Genomic DNA, 17,964 nt, shown 5'->3' with positions numbered 1-17,964 from the left:
ATGAAACACCCAATAGCTGTCTGCTTGAGGAAGAGATGGTCTTGTGTTGGTTGTGTTGGTAATCCTAAAGTCTCTAGTCTTCTCTAGTGGAAATTAAGCATTGAGGTTGAAGTGGGAACAGGTATTCCACCAGAGCAGAGTGCATGCGAGGCAGAGTGCCACTGTGATCAAAAGAGATGTTTGGGCCTGGTCTAATTAAGCCTGTTAGAGCTAAATGTCTCCAGGGTTGGAAAGGGAGCAGATGTTGAACACCAAAGGCTGGTGACATGCTGGTTTTTGCAAATGAGGGAACTGTCTCTGGCTAACTGCCCAAGCCTTGCTAATGTGATTTTTGGTCAATTACAGTATTATTAAAGGTGTTTTCCCACTGCTTTCACACGTGGCTAAGCAATGTTAAAATGTGAAACGGGACTGATGTCACACATGGACTAATTAATCCTTTTTTTGTTTTCTAAAACCACATCTGGTCCACTGAAGGTGTATAAATGGTTATTTGTGTTTGTTTTCTTCTTTATGGGCTATGTTCTAAAATTGTTTGTAATTAATAAAGTCTTGTTTTGACTTTATTGTACAGGAAATGATGACAAGAGTGTTGGCGTGAATAAAAATCCTAACCAGCTGCTGGCCTGTCACTATGGGGCCAGTGTTGTTGTCTCATTTGTTGTGCTGTCATTGTTCACAGCCTGGCCGGTATGAAAACATGGCTTCCTGCTGACCTGCAGTTTAATTCACACATCAATAACCCCTGGCTGATCTCTGACCCCCTTAGTTGTATTAATTGTTTAATGTAGGATTGATGTCCAGCACTGCATCAAAGAATGATGGTCGCAGCATAGCGCTGCTGGTCATTGCTTGTTAGTGGAAAATTTAGTGGAAGCTCTCCATTCTTCAACTGGTACATTTGAACATGTGAACTGGCTAATGCCAACTGTTTTGCTGGTTTTTGCTTTTTGTTGTTGTTTTTAAATATATATCTCTATATATAATAAGCTAACATGCTGCATGCCAAAATGATAACAAAACTGATTGTAAAAATTTGCGGTTTAAATCATTCTAGAAAGACTTATTCATTCATTTATTGGGCTGAATGAGCAATTTATCCAAATCTGTTTAAAAAAACAAAAACAAAACAACAGCAACAACATAAATTTAAATTTGGTGTTTCTCTTTCCACCTTACTCCCCTCTAATCCACAGCAACTAATGCACACTATTATCACTCCAGTTCTTTCCTAAGTACATCAATTCTCTCTGCTACTCATTTTAGCAGAATTTTAATTGGGGTTTTATTTACTTATTTTGATAATCAAATGATCAGAGATAGTGGCGTAACAATTGTGAAACCAAAATAAAAATGTCCCAATTCTAATTCACTAATTCTTCCTTCAATACTATGGTGAAGCTTTTAGGGTCCGGCTAGTCTGGTGCAAACAAATGGGCTGTAAATATGGCACATTAATAGTTTAACTTTTGTGATTCATGATCTTATAATGATTAAGTGGTTCAAAATACTTCCCTCTAAGTATATCCCTCAAAAGAAAAAGTGAGGTATGAGTTTTGTTCATTAGGATTATGGTTAATTTAATGTCTTGCTAAATCCAGTGGAAATGCACACCTGGTCTTAAACAGAAACCTTAAACAAATTCTTATTCCTTTAAACTACTCATCTTCTCTCTCTTACCATATGAACTCAAATAATCTATAAAAGAAGCTAGCATCTTGACAAGCTCACTCTGAAGATAGGATCCCCTTTTCCCAGAACAATTTTGTGCAGCTTTAACAAAGTACAAAAAAATCCATCAGCTATTAATACTACATTTGATGTCATCCATCAACTGTGTTATTTATTTATATGAATAAAGGTGAATTTTTAATTTACTTCATTTTACAGGTACGGTGTTCTGTTTTGTGTCTGTGTGTGTGTGCGTGTGTGTGCGTGTGGTATTCTTTTAGGTGTTTTCTGTTTTTTATGTGTTATCGTACCTACCAGCTTTCTGGACTGTCTATGCTTAACCCTTAGCAGCAGGTTCCAGAAGCCTTCAGGCTTCATTAGTGCACAGAATAATGAAAAAGTAACACTGAAGTTAGCCTGTACTTCCAAAGACCATTTAAAGAAAGATTTGTTAATAGTGACTTCTGTGTAACAGGTTAAAGGTGATTGATTTTCAGTGGATACAGTAGTAGTAAAACATTTCCTTGACCACTAACATAAAGACACCTAAAAGGTCATAGTGCTTTGCTAGTGCCATCATGGTGTCTTGATCTCTCCACTCCAAAGGTCCATGTGCTCACCAAGGACCTTTGCACATGGCTTAAAGACATGTTGCTAACTTAGGAAAATGAATCGGGGCTAATCTTCATGGCCTGATCACACTGCTATTTCACAGAGTCATTAATGAGTCCAATTCCAGGTTAAGAGCAGCCTGTGGAGGGGCTGGCGGATTGACTGGCATTAACTGTGAAGACAAATCTGTACGATTCCCCTGTACTGGGCCTGGCAGCAGTAACGCAGAGGGGTGTGGATTTGCTCAGTGCAATCCTCTAAATAAGCTTCATTATACCAGCCTATCCATGAGCCCCCCCCCCCCAACCGCTGCCCATGGATTAGCAGGTTGTCATGATCCTTCAGTCCCCTCCTCCTGCCTCATGCTTACACTATTGCACATTGCACTTTTTGATTCTGTTTCGTACAGGAACCGCCCACTTACCCTCCCTCTTCATCCACCCACCGTATCCTCCCCTCACACTCCCAGCAAGCTTCGCTGCAGATAAGCTGTTGACAAGATTAATGCATCTGTATCAAAAGTCTAGAGCAGCTTTGCTTTGTGTTGTTTGTGAATCCCCTTTTCCAGGTCAAGCTAAATTGCTTAACTGGGCTAATGTGTTTTCAAGGCAAATTTCGCAGGAAATAGCCCTTGCCACCCATGTCTGACCAGTATCCTAACAACCCTTAACAATATGTAGAGGTCACAAAAGGATATTGGGTGCTTCACCACTGAGTGATATTTTGAAGCAGAATCCAAAGTTTTTTTCTTTTCTATCAATTTTCACTGTAAAAACTTCAAATCAAAGTCATTCTTGCCTCCAGGCAGATTTGTGGTAGCAAGGCAAAGTTCCTGTTTTAATTAATTAAGAGTCATAACTTTTACTTAGGCATAGAAACTGTATGTGTATGTAAGGCTGATAAAAATGCTTAAAGTTTAGTGTTGTTGGCCCAAAATGAGCTTAAACATGTTTTCGCACAGGTTATATTTATAGTACACATGCTCAGTGTTTCATCACAATACAGCTTTTATTTCTGGCTCAATCCAGACTGCTGGCCTAATCAGCCTCACTCAACCTACCAGAGCTCTGAACAAACGCTCACATGTTTATTTGCGATCTGATTACCAGAAAGAAAAACAGTGAGGACACTTTAAAACTTTACTACTATAACAAGTAGATATGCCTGCCAACACACATTTCTATCTGTCATGGAACTCAACTGTGTAATTGCATCATTGTAGCAACATGATTGACTCATATGATTCCCCCATCTCACATTTGTTTGACTCTTTGTGGACAGTGTAGGGGGGTTAACTGCTGTCTTTGCTATTAAGATATTTCTTCAGGACTTTCTCCTCTAGTGTCTCTACAAGTCAAGATGTTTCAGCAGACATTTGAGTGTTAAATACAGGTCCTTTTCCATTGTATTAACATTTACACCTTTTTGCATGTTCCAACCACAGACCACTTTAAGGGTTGTGCTCGTAGGAGTTCACGAGTACTTCTGAGTGGCCCTGGAAAAAGAAAAACTGCTGGCTGGGCTCACTGTGACTAATTAAACTGGAAACAACTGCCATTTTTTTAACATAGCAGAGGAAAGGTTTATGGTCATTAAATTTAGCCATGCACTGTGCTTAAATAGCAACACAGCCAGTATGTTGATTCTCTCTGCTGCTTCTGTTATTGTTGCTGCTCTGCCTTGCTTTGAATTGACGTAGCAGTCAAAGTGGTTGTTCACTGCATTAAAAACAAAAAACTGGAAACGGCTGATTAGGATTGTTCCACCTTGCACCCGCCTTATGTTTTTTTTTTTTTTTTTTACCAGAGTAAAGGAGCCTATTGGTGAAAAAAGCTCTTAAAAGTATTTCATTTTAGAGGGAACTCCATTGTGTGTCAATATTTGGTTGGAAAGCCCATTCTCAGCATTAAGATTCAATGTCTGAGTATTAAAAAACTTTATCCATGTGAGACATAAATGCACTTTGAACCAAAGACATCCTTTGTAAGACATTGTTCATAATTCACTGAGCCATATTTGTTTTCTTTTCCTGTCTTCCGTAGGAACCCCAGTCAATCGTATCCCAATCATGGCCAAGCAGGTCCTAGATCTGTACATGCTGTACAAGCTGGTGACAGAAAAGGGAGGCCTCGTCGAGGTTATCAATAAGAAGATCTGGAGAGAAATCACAAAGGGACTCAACCTGCCTACCTCCATCACCAGTGCTGCTTTTACTCTGCGGACACAGTAGGTCTTTGCTATTGTGACACAAAGCTAACTAATTAAAGGTGTTGGATTGGATTAAAGAATTTCAACAGCTTTCCTCATCGTGTGGAAGCCAATAGCTTCTTCGGGCACTAAATATGTTCATTTTGGGAGCATTTCAGCCATCTTTTCCAGTTGTCCTTCTCACTCTGTCTTTTATTTTAATCATTCTAGCTGTCTAGAGAATTGTTGCGACAGCTCAAGTTTTACTTCCTAGTATACATGCGGAAACACGCCTTCCTGCGTGCACATGCAAGGATCCGCTCTGGATGCAGCTTCTAAGTAGACATGTTGTTAGAAGTGTTTGGATTTGTGTGTTGGTATGAGAATGAATGTCAATAGCTTGCGTATTTGTACACACACGTTTGTTTTCTCCACTGGCCCAACTTTTCTCTTTACCCCCAACCCCTCAGCGCATTACATCACACATGATTGATTTCCATCGATTTATTGATGTGAATTTGGTCAGAGTTCACAGTGACTAAGGTGGGGTTTGATTGACAGCTTATAATGCCGAACCCTGACTAAAACTGATCGCTCTCTGGATGGAAACCCTTTAGCAGAGGTAACACCTCTCTATCTTGTCCAGCAGTACATATCCCTAATGAGCCTTGATGTATTTTTAATGTTGCTGGACTGTTGTGTAGCATTGGTCGGCTAGCTCTGTCTAATGGATGCTGCTGCTCGTGCTTCTTATTGATCCGTGGTACTTTTATCCCACCATTATGCAGTAAGCACGCATAATGTGTATAGTGTGCTCATTTATGGCATGGAAAACATTGCAAAGCTGTGACTCCGCATACTTGCAGTGCTGCTGTGATGTCATGCAAATATAATAACCACACCGAACATGTTTTGAGCAAAGCTTTAAAACAGTCAATTCTATATAAATTCATACATTTAAGAAAGGAGGTTACTTTCAGTTTACTGAAGCGGCTTGATTTATAAATATGCAACCTAATGTCTGTTTTCAGGATCAAACATTAGAGAAATAAAGTTGCAAAAGGTTTTTAATGTGTGAATGTGCACAAAGGATTTGACACAGGGGGCAGAATCATTGTGACAGCACTGCTGGAGATGAAAGGTTAGGTCTTTATTCAAAGTGGTCTATTTTTTGTTCTAAACTAAGATACAGACAAAAAACACAAAGTCGCAGTGAAATCAAACAGAGTTCTCTCTACTATCTAAACAAATGCATTGAGCTGTATACACATTTGGATAAACAGTGCATCTCTCAGTGCACATGTCTTCTTACTGCACCTTTAAATGTCCCCATGTGTGCTTTTTTATGTTCTGTCACATATATACAGTGCTGGAAGCTCATATTTAAAAAAAAAAAAAATGCTCAGAGTGTGTTAGGATATGTGCAAGTAATCCTCGTTAGTCAATAGGTCTGAATTATTTTTTTTTTCTACTCTTAGCTCTCTGTGTGAGTGGCAAAATTGTTAATATGTTCATCTCAGGTGCTCATCTCTAACTGTGGTCAGAGAAGCCCAGCCCATTTGCTGTGCAAATATTTGTTTGCAGCCAGTCAGAAAAAAATGTCGTCTTAAAGTTAAGGGAAATGGAACTAAAGCAACTTGCTTTAGAAAATAGGGACTATTATAAACTGTAAAGTCTCCTGTAGAAGAGCCCAACAATAGGTAAGAGTAAATTACCAGAATAGGTCCACCTTAAGTCAAATAGCACTGGACAATTTTTGAAGAACCAAAATATTAAACTATTGACAGGCTAAAAATGAGACATGTTCAGTTACATATTGGAAGTAGGATGTTTTCTCTTCTTACATATTCATAAAAAGTGTCCTGAAGCCACTGTTGTACATGTTAACATATTCTCTCATTTAATATTATATATCAGCTGTAATGTTTTGAAGTAGCTATAAATTGCAATGTTATTTCTGCTATTATCCGTGCAAATCTTTCTGTGGTGATCTCACATGTTACTGTGCTTTTCTTTTTCCTTAAGGTACATGAAATACCTGTACCCGTATGAGTGTGAGAGGAAAGGCCTCAGCTCTCCAGGCGAGCTTCAGGCCGCCATTGATAGTAACCGACGCGAGGGTCGCCGTCCGTCCTACAGCAGCAGCCTCTTCCGCTTTTCTCCCTCTCCCAGCACTGCTCCCCACATCCTCTCACCCCCAAAGATGCACCTTTCCAGTCTGGGAGCGGGGGCCTCAGTAGCTATCAATGGCCTTCAGGCCTCACCGGGACCCTCTTTGAAGAAAGGTACGTGCTTGAAAGCTTGAGGTTAAAGGAAACACCAGAATCTGATCTATGCCCTTTGGTTAATAAATAGAAGTGGGGTTTACTTTCTGTTGCCTATCTGGCAGCTCTCAGATGTATATACTGTGTGTTAGTCTAAAGGTCCTTTGGATCAATTAAAGGCACAATGAACTAAGTAAATGTTTATATCAGAAACTACAACTGCTTCATACTGGTTAGTACAGCGTGGGTGCTGCTTGTTAAGACCTTGAAAGAGATTGTAGAGAAATGCTGCCCTCTGTTGGAGTTTTGAAAAACTACACCTGTGAAAACAACTGATAAACCATAAAATAAAACGTTAGCTACGGGAAAGACTGGTTTTAGTAATTTGAAGAGACTTTTTCCTACATATGGAACCTGACACTTCACAGCATTGTGGTCTGTTTTTGTCAAATATCCATGTGAATGCGAGTGTCTGCCTCTGTGTGTGTCCCTGTGTGTTTGTGCATTTTTAGTGTTCATGTCTTTGTATATGTGTGGAGTACACCCAGTTATCTGGGTGGAACCAGTTCTGCCTCAGGCTATCGAGGCCCTCACCTTTACTACGGCTTAATAACATAGTTGGGGACACTATGTGAACTTTGCCTTTAGTCCACATAGTTGGGATCTGGTTGATAACTGTCATTACACTGCTGCTATCTTTTCTGAAGTTACTTTAACTTTGTTGGTGTGTGACTCAGTTGTGAACCCCAGCAGAATCTGTGCTTCAAATTTTTTTTAAAAAAGGATTTTGACTCATATATTGGCTGTAACTACATAAACCAGTTCTACTTTGTTAGAAATCAGTGCTTTAAAACATATTTATAACAACAGAAATTAAATCAGATGGCTAAAGATCAGTTTAATCAAAATGTTTTAGAGACATGTAGAAGGCTTGCAGTTTCTTCTTTGTTTCTTTTTTTGTGTACTTGTACTGCTTTCATTACAATCTGAACCAAAGCACAGCCAAATGTATTTGTTAAGAAATGTAAAGGAGTCCAGCATAAAGTTTCAGACACAAATTTTGCTTGTCTTCTGCAAAAATCTGACATTCAGGCTGCTTTTTCTGCTGTTTAGCTAAACATTTCTCTGACAAAGTGTTACTTTGTTTAAGATTCCAAAGTGGAGATAGATATATATGCTAGTAAAGTATATCAGTAACCTATACTGAGTTTTCCACGGGTTTTTAGATGTTGTGTTTCTGGGAGGTGGTGGTGTTATTTTAAGGTTGTTTTCCCGTGTTTTTTTAATTTTATTTTATTGTATAGATCAGGGGTCTGCAACCTTTAACACCCAAAGAGCCACTTGGACCCGGTTTCCACGCAAAAGAAAACACTGGGAGCCGCAAATACTTTTTGAAATCTAAAATGAAGATAACACTGTATATATTGTTTTTTACCTTTGTGCTTTGTGTGAACAACTAAAGTAAGTAAGTAAAGTTTATTTATTAAGCGCTTTTCACAGACAGGCAGTCACAAAGCGCTGTACACAAAGATTAAAATAAACAATACAATCAATAGACATTATACACAATGTAAAAGATCAAATGTAAATAATGTAAAGAATATAAAACACGTAGATGAACAAAAGGCTTGTTTGAACAGAAAAGTTTTTAACTGCTTTTTAAAAGAATCCACAGAGCAACTAAGGTGTGTTGCTTATAAAATCCATGAAGTGCTACAGAGAAAATTACATTTTATTTATGTAATTAACACATGTTGAACTCTTAAAGAAATATAACAAAAGGAAAGACACCCAGCTGAACTAAAATGATCCATGTAGCAAACAAAAACTGTTGTGAGCCGCCACCCTCACAACAGTTTTTTTTTTCAATTAAAAAGTAATTGGAAAAAAAAGCACTATGCCGCTAAAAAAATAGATATTTGCAAAATTCTGCCTAAATATCTATTTTACCTTGTTAATGTGTGTGGCGGGGCGTGGTCTGCAGTGCCGCTGCATGGGAGTCGGACGCACCTGAGCGGCACCCGCAATCACGCCTCGCTGCCTTAAAGCCTGTGCTCTCTCTGCTGTTGTGTTGTCGGGCTGTGAGCTGAAAAGCTACAGCCGGCTTTATGCGTACAGCAACCGTGTGTGAAAAGTGGTCAATAAACGTCCCACACGTGGGAAAACAAATTTCCCACGTGTGGGACTAATAAAGGTTATCTTATCTTATCTTAAAGAGATGCTGAAAAGCGTGTTCATGGACACATCGTTGGGTCTGCCGTGATATGTTTGCAATAAGACTTCTGGTCCCGAACCTCTGCGCACAGCGTCTGCAAATCAGGGCTTTCATCTTTACGCAGGACTGTAAGCTGTCATCTGTGAGGCGTGAGCGGTTTTGTTTTTAACATAGTTCACAGTGGAGAACAGCTGCCGACATAAAGATCCATAATTGGCCTACCTAGGGTCGAAAGTCTTTCGGCGGGTATACCAGCTTCCGCGAGTGTGACGCTTATTGTGAGCGATGAAATAATAAAATATAGTTTTATTTTTATATTTCAAAATCACAATAATCTTCCAATTTAGAACTACAAGTTAAAAAAAGAACTAAACACAAATAAAATACACTTCAGCTAAATACTTTATTTTCCCAAACCACCCGGAGCCGCAGTATAAGGACAAAAGAGCCGCATGCGGCTCCGGAGCCGCGGGTTGCCGACCCCTGGTATAGACAATAACCCTTGCAGACATTTCAGTATAACAGTTACTCAGATTTTGCATACTATCTTCACTGCCCCAGAAAAGGAAATGACACACGTAACCTAAAACCAGATGTCTCCCTACTTCAGTTAGAAATTGTGGATCTTCTTGACAGATACATCTGGGGCTTGTCTAAACTCTGGTGTCTTGCAGAATTTGAGGCTCTTTCACACAGCACTCATATAAACTTTCATCCAAACATAATAATCATTTGTAATTTCATTACAATTTGTAGTTCCAGTTGCCAGCTTACCTTTTGTCTGAGAGGAAGAAACCATATATATATTTTTGTTTTGTTTTGTTTTGTTTTGCCAACACATGGACCTCACACTTTTGTTTTTACATCCATTCTGATGTATGTTGCCTAAATAGAAAATTGGAATCATTTGGCTGAGCAAAAACATTGAGGTCCTTCATATCAGCTTTTGTATAGTAGAAAAAACCCCTCAAGTTACTGGGTTTAGTACTGTACTATGGATAGTATATATACCCACTTGTCCAATCATGGTGTGGGCTTTACTTTTATAACTCCCATTAGGTAGGACTGATGACCTTTCACATTCACCTTGACAGATTCATGCATTTCAGTTTTCAAGTTACACAGAATCACGAATCACTCCTTTTGACTTATTCAGACTAAACTTCCATTTCTCCTCCAGATGACCTGACCCCACCGATTATGGCTGCAAGACCTTCCATGGCACTGGCTCTGGGTCAGCAGCAGGTTGCTGGCTTGGCCAGAGCTGCCACACTGGAGCAGCTTAGAGAAAAGCTGGAGACCGGTGGTGGAGAGGGGCCGGAGAGGAAGCTGGCTCGCCTGGCAGAAGAGCAGCAGCGCCTGATGCAGCAGGCTTTCCAACATAATCTACTGGCCATGGCTTCCCAAATGCCTATGAACCTGCGTCTGGGAGCCCCTGCTATACCCACCAGAGGTCAGTGTTGAGAAGTTTGTTGAGACTGTGTCTAAAAAAACCCTTGAAATTAAATACAGTGTTTGTTTTTCTATTGAAGTTAGAGGTATCATATCATGGAATCGCAGTTTTAGTGTGTTTTGAGACATCTGTAAACTTTGGTGAATGTTTGTGGTGAATATCCATCAATATTCTCCAAAGTCTGTGGATATCTCTAAAGAGCATGCTGCTATCATGGAGCCAAACCTACTGCTGTACATGGGATTGGTAGCAAAACATGCGTTAGCCAACAGAAAAAAAATCTTTAACACGTTAACATTAACATCTTTTTGCTGCTTAAATTTATTCTTTCTGTGGGGGAACCTGAGCTCGTTTCTTGGTCTCGTCAAACCCACCAGGCTAACCCTACGGCCAAAAACAAATGTGTTTTCTGTTGCATGCAGCTGCAACCAGTTTACCAAAGCCCATCAGTTAATGTTTTAAGCTGCTGCATGACTTTGTATAAATCTGCATACATTCTATTCTGTAATATTTTGAATAATTTCACGTATTTCATGAACAGCTGAGAGTTCTGTTCCCTTGGTTAGATGTTGTTAAGTTGTTTTTCTTGACCATGGAAATAATTCTGTCATCATGCACTGTAGTCGTGTAGTTGAGCATAACCTGTCAAGGGTCAAGAAACTGACCAAATACATATTTTATATTAATGGTGGAATTTTAAGGAAAGAAAATACACAAAAATAATCCCTTCACTGTTATTTATGTTTTGGTTTTTTTTTTCAGAAGAGAAGCAACAGGACATGTCTCTGAGTATCTCAACCAATGGAAATTCCAGCATTACTGTCTCAGTAGAGGTCAATGGCACAATCTACTCAGGTGTGTATGAGGGTGGGATTAGGTAAATTTATTTTGCTTAACCTCTGGAAGGATTCAAGCATCAATGTTCATTTTTAACTAATGATGTTTCTCCTTTTTCTTTAGGAACCCTGTTCGCCCAGAAGTCTGGTGGGGCCCCGGGGCCATCTGTGTCTGCTGCTGCTGCTACTGCTGTTTCAGCCTCCCCTGCTGGAACCAGCGCAAGCTTTGGTTTTTCCGCACCTCAGGCCCAGAGCCTCAGCCCAACATCCTCCTCCTCCTCCAAGGGTCCCGGCTCGGCTGAGCCGACCCCCACCGGGTCACCCTAACTCAGGCTGCCCTTTGTACCTTCTCCCCAGGCCTCTGCTCCTGCAGGAGGCCCAGCATGAATATACAGTACAATAAGAAACCGAAAAGAAACTGTTGCACAACAAATACCTCATCAACCTGTCTTGGCTGTCCAATCATGAACACAGAGCCTGAAAATTTAATGATGTATCCAAAATAAATTGCTATGCATTTTATTTTGATCTAACACAAACACATGCACACACATACACACACACGCACACAGGAACACAACACAACACTACAAACACATCATGCACAGACACACATCACATATATACACTTGTTAATCCTAATCGACATGCTAAACACAATCAGCTCAGCCAAAACCCACTGACAGGTGTAGTCACAACTGAACTTGAAAAGTTTTATCTTAGAACATTTTGTTTGTTTGTTGCCATTTTGTTGTCTTTTTTGATTTTGTGTTTTAGAATGATTTTTTTTTTTTAGTTTTTCTCCTTTTACATACCTCAAATCAAATAACCTGCAGTGGTGTCTTTACCTCAGGAGCTGTAGTATATTTAACCTGAATCAACTTTATTTTTATATTCTTTTTGACCTAGTTGCAATCAGGGGAAGTTGGGTAACTGTCACCAGTGGAAACCTGTGTACAGAGCACCCCCCTCACAGTGATGGGCCTCCAACTGGGGCTGCTCAGGTGTCTTCAACGTGCTGTGGCGTCAAACTGGTGATGATCTGATGCTGTAGATCAGCACATTAAATACCTCATTTCATCCTTTCAGCTGCCCTCAGTTGAGCTCTTGAGAAGTCCATTAGAAAGGTTGCAAAGCTAAAGTTTAAGTAGTTTCAGCTCCACGTGCGCGCACAAAGTTGGGTTAACAGTAAAAGGCCCGTTAGAGCCTGAGCTTTGTGTTTCACCCAGAGCGGTAATACTGAGGCATTCCTAACTCCTGCAGACCAGATTTGAGTTTGTTGTTCCCCTATTTTTATTTTTTTTGTGCATCCTTCCTCCAGCTGCAGCCACAGAGCTGAATGTCGAGTTGGGTGGCATCGTCATCTCTGACCACACATTGGCCTCTCTGCTTTGGGGGGGGGGCGTCTCTCTCAGGAAAAGCAATGTGACAACTGCAAGGAATCACTGTCAGTTTAAAGAGACACAAAAAAAGAGGATTAATACGTGAAGAATGCACAAGCCTACATGACTGTTTCAAAAATACCTCATCACACTCTCTGAAAAGGAGAGTGACACTACATACCTCAAAAGGCTGTGAAGCCATCGAGACTTGACGCCCCGAATCCTACGTGAACTGAAACTGTTATGGACGTGCTGTCACACTGCTGGTGGTTTTTGGGGACAAAGAAGTGGGACGGGCTTGATATATTTCTCCTGTATTTACTTGTAGAACGCGTTTCATGCTTGCTTCTTCTTTGTTTTTGTTTTTTTTTCCTTTTTTAGGTTCATCAGGTTGTCTGAGAAGAGTGATATATCTGAGGTGCTTTTTCAGCAGAGAGGAACAGACAAGTTATTTTTTCATTGACATGTTGATTTTCTTTCTTAAAAAAAAAAACAAACAAAAAAAACAATGGTGTTTCCATAGGGGTAAGAACAGAAAACAACCTTAAGTTTGACTGTGTATGTTGAAATTGCATCTTTTTTCTGACAATGGCAAAATCATGATATGCATTTGAACAATCACGTGACCAGTGTTTCTTTTTTTACACCTCCATCCTCTGGTTATTGCACAGCTACATACCAAAGACTAGCACAGTCAGTCCTTATGGACACTTTGTACAATCCTGCTAACAGGATGCTAATGCATAGCAAGCGGGTCTCTGTTGGACTGCAAAAGGTTTTTCACAATTAGTTAGTGGAAAGTGCATTTAAAACTGTAAAGACTGAAAACCCAATTACATGACTTGTACAGGTGGGCATATTCGACCCTTTTAACAGATTTCATTATTTAAAATGAAGGCCGGATACAGTGGCCTCATCAACAATTGCATTTAAATTGTTTGTTTAACCTGTTTGCGCAGTCCCTCACAGTCAGTGTCGACAGTAGCCTGCATTTTCTTTTATCAATTTACCCCAGGCACAGCTTGATTATGATGAACCTGTTATTGTAGGATGCTTTTCTCCCTTTAAACAATTTTTAAAAGCATTGAAACCCCACAAAAGAACAACATTTTCTAGCTTTACTTGTGTTGAATTTAAGGCATATTAACTGTTTAGACCTTTTTACGCCTAGTGTGGTCTGAGGTGGGCAGCCTTGTTGCTTTTCTTAGATTGTATTTTTAGCAATTATGTGTCAGGTTTTGCAGTGCAGATCGCAGGTCAGGGTTTAAGAACCTTTGAGAACTGCGCTGTCAGTCTGTCAGTATAGCCTTCGCAACCTTGTATGACACATAACTGTATTTTAGAAAAGGTGAGGAGTATAGATACTGCCTTAAAATTAGTTGCTGGTGAGATGTGGTCCATGCAGGTTTCCCTTTGGCTATAAAACCCCCCCCCCCAGATGTTAGACACAAGTTATCCTTCAGTTTGTTGTGTTATCAAGTGAGTTTTGATATTTATTTGTTTTTTCCTTTTCCTGGTGGACCTTGCTTTTAGTAACAATCTTTATTATTTAGGATGCCACTAAAATATTTTCTGTTTTCCAAGTCCAATCTTTCTGTTTCTTGTGCTTATTCTAAGCAATGACTGTTTGATGATGTAGCTTCACTGCCTTTGTACATTGGTGTGTTTGCGTGTGTGTGCAAGCAGGTGCAGTATAGTAATAACATTAAAGGCACTGCAGGTGGCGCCACTGCTGAATTTTTTTTAATGCTAAATTAGGAAGTGAAAAATGACTTTTAAGAAATATTTAAGTAGATAAAGGTTTATCCAACATCTTTCGGCTATATACTCGTACAGTTCCGGTTTGTTCAGAGGATGAAGGGTTTTTTTGACTGAGTAGTGGGTCACTTTTCTTCCTCAACACTTTTCTTCTTCAACCCAGCAACCACTCTGGTCACTGTCTTTCAAGGCTCCTGTCACTTGACTCATTGTATGGATAGGTGCACTATGTATAATGTGTTGTGCCTGTATACCTGCATCCATGTGGAGTGTGAGTGAGTGTGTGTGCCCCCCTCCACCTCTTCATACCACATTACCTCAGGGCAGTGAGCTGCGCTCAGTGTTGCATATGATGTTGAAGCTGCATTGAGGGATGAATGCTGATAGAAGCTGTGGTCACTTCGCAGAATGCTATTTTGGATTTGGTGTTTCTTTTCTTTTTGTTGTCAATAACTGCATTACGGCAAGGTCTCGTCACTCAGGAAGCTGTGAAGTTGGAAGTATGCGGAACCTTTTGATTTTGGAGTCAATTCAATTTTAAATTGTTTAAAAACTAACCTGATCTGTGTACAAACAGGTGCATATGCAAGTGGTTATTGAATACCTCATTTATCAATTTTATGTTGTTTTTGGCTTGTACAATGCTCCGTATATTAATTCAACTGTGGGGTTTGTGCATATTTTTGTACTGTTATTATTATTATGGACATGATAATAATGATATTACTGATATTATAGTTTTCTCTTTGATTAAAAGCAAACAAAAAAAAAATAGGACAAAACATGAATGCTTGTAAAAACTGGTTTGTGCTGATTGTATTTATGAGGAGCACTTTTCTAAAGTGGTTTTCACACATTCAGTTTTGTTCATATCAGTTAATATAAAGATATGGTTCTCAGGGCTTTTAACTTGTATGTCATGATAAAGTTTTACTTTATATCCTATGTCCCTGTGTGTTGGTTAGTTGCTTTCTTTCCCCCTTTCTCATCTGAGATCACCATATAGGAGCACACTAACATGCAACCTTATTGTACATTTTTGCCTTGAAGCTTAAATATTGAAACGTATTTTTACAATCCTTCAAGTTAATGTCCAGTAAAGCTAACTTTCTCTCCATAAACAGTCCATATTAGGTTCAGTCATTTCAATACTAATACCAAGAAGTACAGTTTTGTGCAAAAGTGTTGAGTCACCCTTTGTTTCTTTGTATTTTGTTTCTAAATGGCTAGAGTGTCTTCTTTGTTCTTGTTTTTTTCTTAGGTGATCTGCAAGATTTTGAACGACAACAGGTCATGTGGAATCAAGAACATGCAAATGTAAAATTTTGGTTTCTTGGGCCTGCATTTCAGCCAGTGGCGGTAGAGATGTCAAAAAATTCAATTATAAATGCAAAACATTGCTGTCAGACATTTCTTCACCATGCAATGTTGAAAGCATCTGACTAGCAGTGGTTTTATTTTTCAGTATGACGATAATCCCAAACACACTACCAACACAGTAAAAGCAGCCTAGTAAAATCGTGGATTGCCTCAATATTATTCAGGCACTGTGGGATGTTGATATCTTGACAGCAAATGGAATAAAAGTCAGCAGGCCTCCAAAGACGAGCGTTGAATATCCTTCGAGAAGCCTGAAGAACATTTCTGAAGACAACTTAAACAAATTATACGAAGGCTTGGTTAAGAGAATTCAGACTATGTGGAGGAATGAATGTAGTAATATCAACTATAGAATTCTACACACTCTGTTTTGTGTCTTATATATTGTATTTCCATATATGCTTACACATTTAAATAAATAGCTGCATGTGTTGTATTTCCTTTTTTTACTAGCAAAATAGAATGTACTAGCAAAATATGTGAGGTGGCTCAAGGTTTTTGCACAGTACTATGTCTCAAGACTGAAATCTTTGGGTTAGCAGTCTGAGTTGTTATTTGGTTTCTCAAGAGACTCTGAAGCCACACCACTTGCAAACCAGCAAGTTCCTGGAACATTGTGTTCAGGAAATAATGTAATACAAGCTGTAAAAATTCTTATCTTTCCATCAGCCCAGTGTGTTTTCACAGACTTAAAAAAACACGCAAAACAAGTTTATTGATTATTAACATGCAAACATGATTTTGTATTTTGAGTTGATGAACGTGGAGCTGTGGGAGCTGAGAAGGTGATGTTGTGAAGTTGGAGCCGCTATGAAGGAGCTCTCATGTTAATATCAGACAGATGCTCAGCCAGATCGTTTCTATTGATGGCCCCTTAAAATCTCTGGTGATGTTCACAGCATGCTGGGGATGATGCTGCACCATCAGATCCACAGTTTGGGGGCAGTCTGCCCTCTCCAGTCTGCATCCTTAGTTCCAGTTGCTACAGGAAGTTCTTAAACTCCTCCTGAGTCAATTTATTCAGCCCTTCAAAAGCAGCACTTTGATCTGTGCCTGATTTTTGTATAGACTTTTACACCTTATAATATGTGTCATAGACTGATATAAATAGTCAATGGTGCATACATACGGACATGTGAAAAAGTGTTTGCCACTTTCATGGTTCCTTTTTTTTTTTTTTTTTTTTTTTGCATTTTTGTCACATTTGAGATCCCCATGTCATTACTTGAAATGGCCTAGTCAAAGTCCTGACCTGAAACCGATTGAGATGCTGTGGCATGACCTTAAAAAGGCAATTCACGCTTCATAACCCTCTAATGTGACTGGATTATAACAAGTCTGCAAAGATGAGTGGCCTAAAATTCTTGACTCATTGCCAGTTATCACAAACGCTTGACTGCAGTTGTTGCTGCTAAGGGTGGCCCAACCAGTTATTAGATTTAGGAAGCAACCACTTTTTCACACAGAGCCATGTAGGTTTAAAATTTCTTTTCCTTCCCCTTAATAATAAACACTTTTTCACACCAGTGTACAGAAACATATGAACATATTTTTGAGGGCTGAAAAGCAGAAAAAAAATGTAATTATTAGTAATGCCCAGAACGAAGGAGTGACTCCTATGGTTGCAAAAAAAGTGGTTCTATAGTAATCTTAAACATGTCCACAGCTCTGTTGATTTTACTGATTACGGTCCTAATGACTTTGTCTCGGTCTCTAGTTTTAAGCCTTATTAAATATATCATGATGCTCCCTGTTACAGCATGGTAGGGGAAAACAGAGCACAACACAAATGTGGCGCCCTGCACCTCTGCACCCACAGAAGGACCAGTGTGACCACAAGATTTGCTGTCAAGATAGCTGTTTTATTTGTCTTTTTCACAATGAACAATATTAGCATGGGCACAGCTAAAACAACAACCAATATATATATATATATATATATATATATATATATATATATATTTAAAAAAAAAACAAAAGACAATGCAACACAAAAACAAAAAACAAATTAACCTAGCACTTGGCAAGGTTGTTGAAAGAAAAAGACTACACCTACCAGGACTGCTTGTAAAAAAAAATATATTTTGAATATGTACAAAATTGCCTGCACTCCTTAAGTCAGAAAACACACACACCACGATCAACACATTCACACAGCACCACCTGGCTAGAAATCAGGAAGTAGAGGGAACTGGTCTTTTTTGGT

General features: G+C 39.2%; 1 protein-coding gene across 2 annotated transcripts in view; it reads left to right on the top strand.

The window, feature by feature from the left end:
* LOC116325637 (AT-rich interactive domain-containing protein 3B) overlaps positions 1 to 15,323 on the top strand; it is a 57,853-nt gene extending 42,530 nt beyond the window's left edge. Inside the window, exons 5-9 of one of the 2 annotated variants that reach the window (XM_031746593.2) lie at positions 4,326 to 4,509; positions 6,496 to 6,755; positions 10,130 to 10,402; positions 11,168 to 11,257; positions 11,363 to 15,323. In XM_031746593.2, the coding sequence (XP_031602453.1) occupies positions 4,326 to 4,509; positions 6,496 to 6,755; positions 10,130 to 10,402; positions 11,168 to 11,257; positions 11,363 to 11,565 (1,010 nt within the window). In that variant the 3' untranslated portion in view covers positions 11,566 to 15,323. Of the gene's footprint in view, positions 1 to 4,325; positions 4,510 to 6,495; positions 6,756 to 10,129; positions 10,403 to 11,164; positions 11,258 to 11,362 lie in introns of both variants that reach the window. The other variant, XM_039613006.1, reaches the window with a different exon arrangement.
* Positions 15,324 to 17,964: the final 2,641 nt, after the last annotated feature.

Source organism: Oreochromis aureus, linkage group 1 (genome assembly GCF_013358895.1).
Source record: "Oreochromis aureus strain Israel breed Guangdong linkage group 1, ZZ_aureus, whole genome shotgun sequence".
In the NCBI taxonomy this organism is placed as follows: domain Eukaryota; kingdom Metazoa; phylum Chordata; class Actinopteri; order Cichliformes; family Cichlidae; genus Oreochromis; species Oreochromis aureus.
The sequence above is the reverse complement of the archived record's forward strand: the minus strand, read 5'-3'. Positions and strand labels throughout refer to the sequence as shown.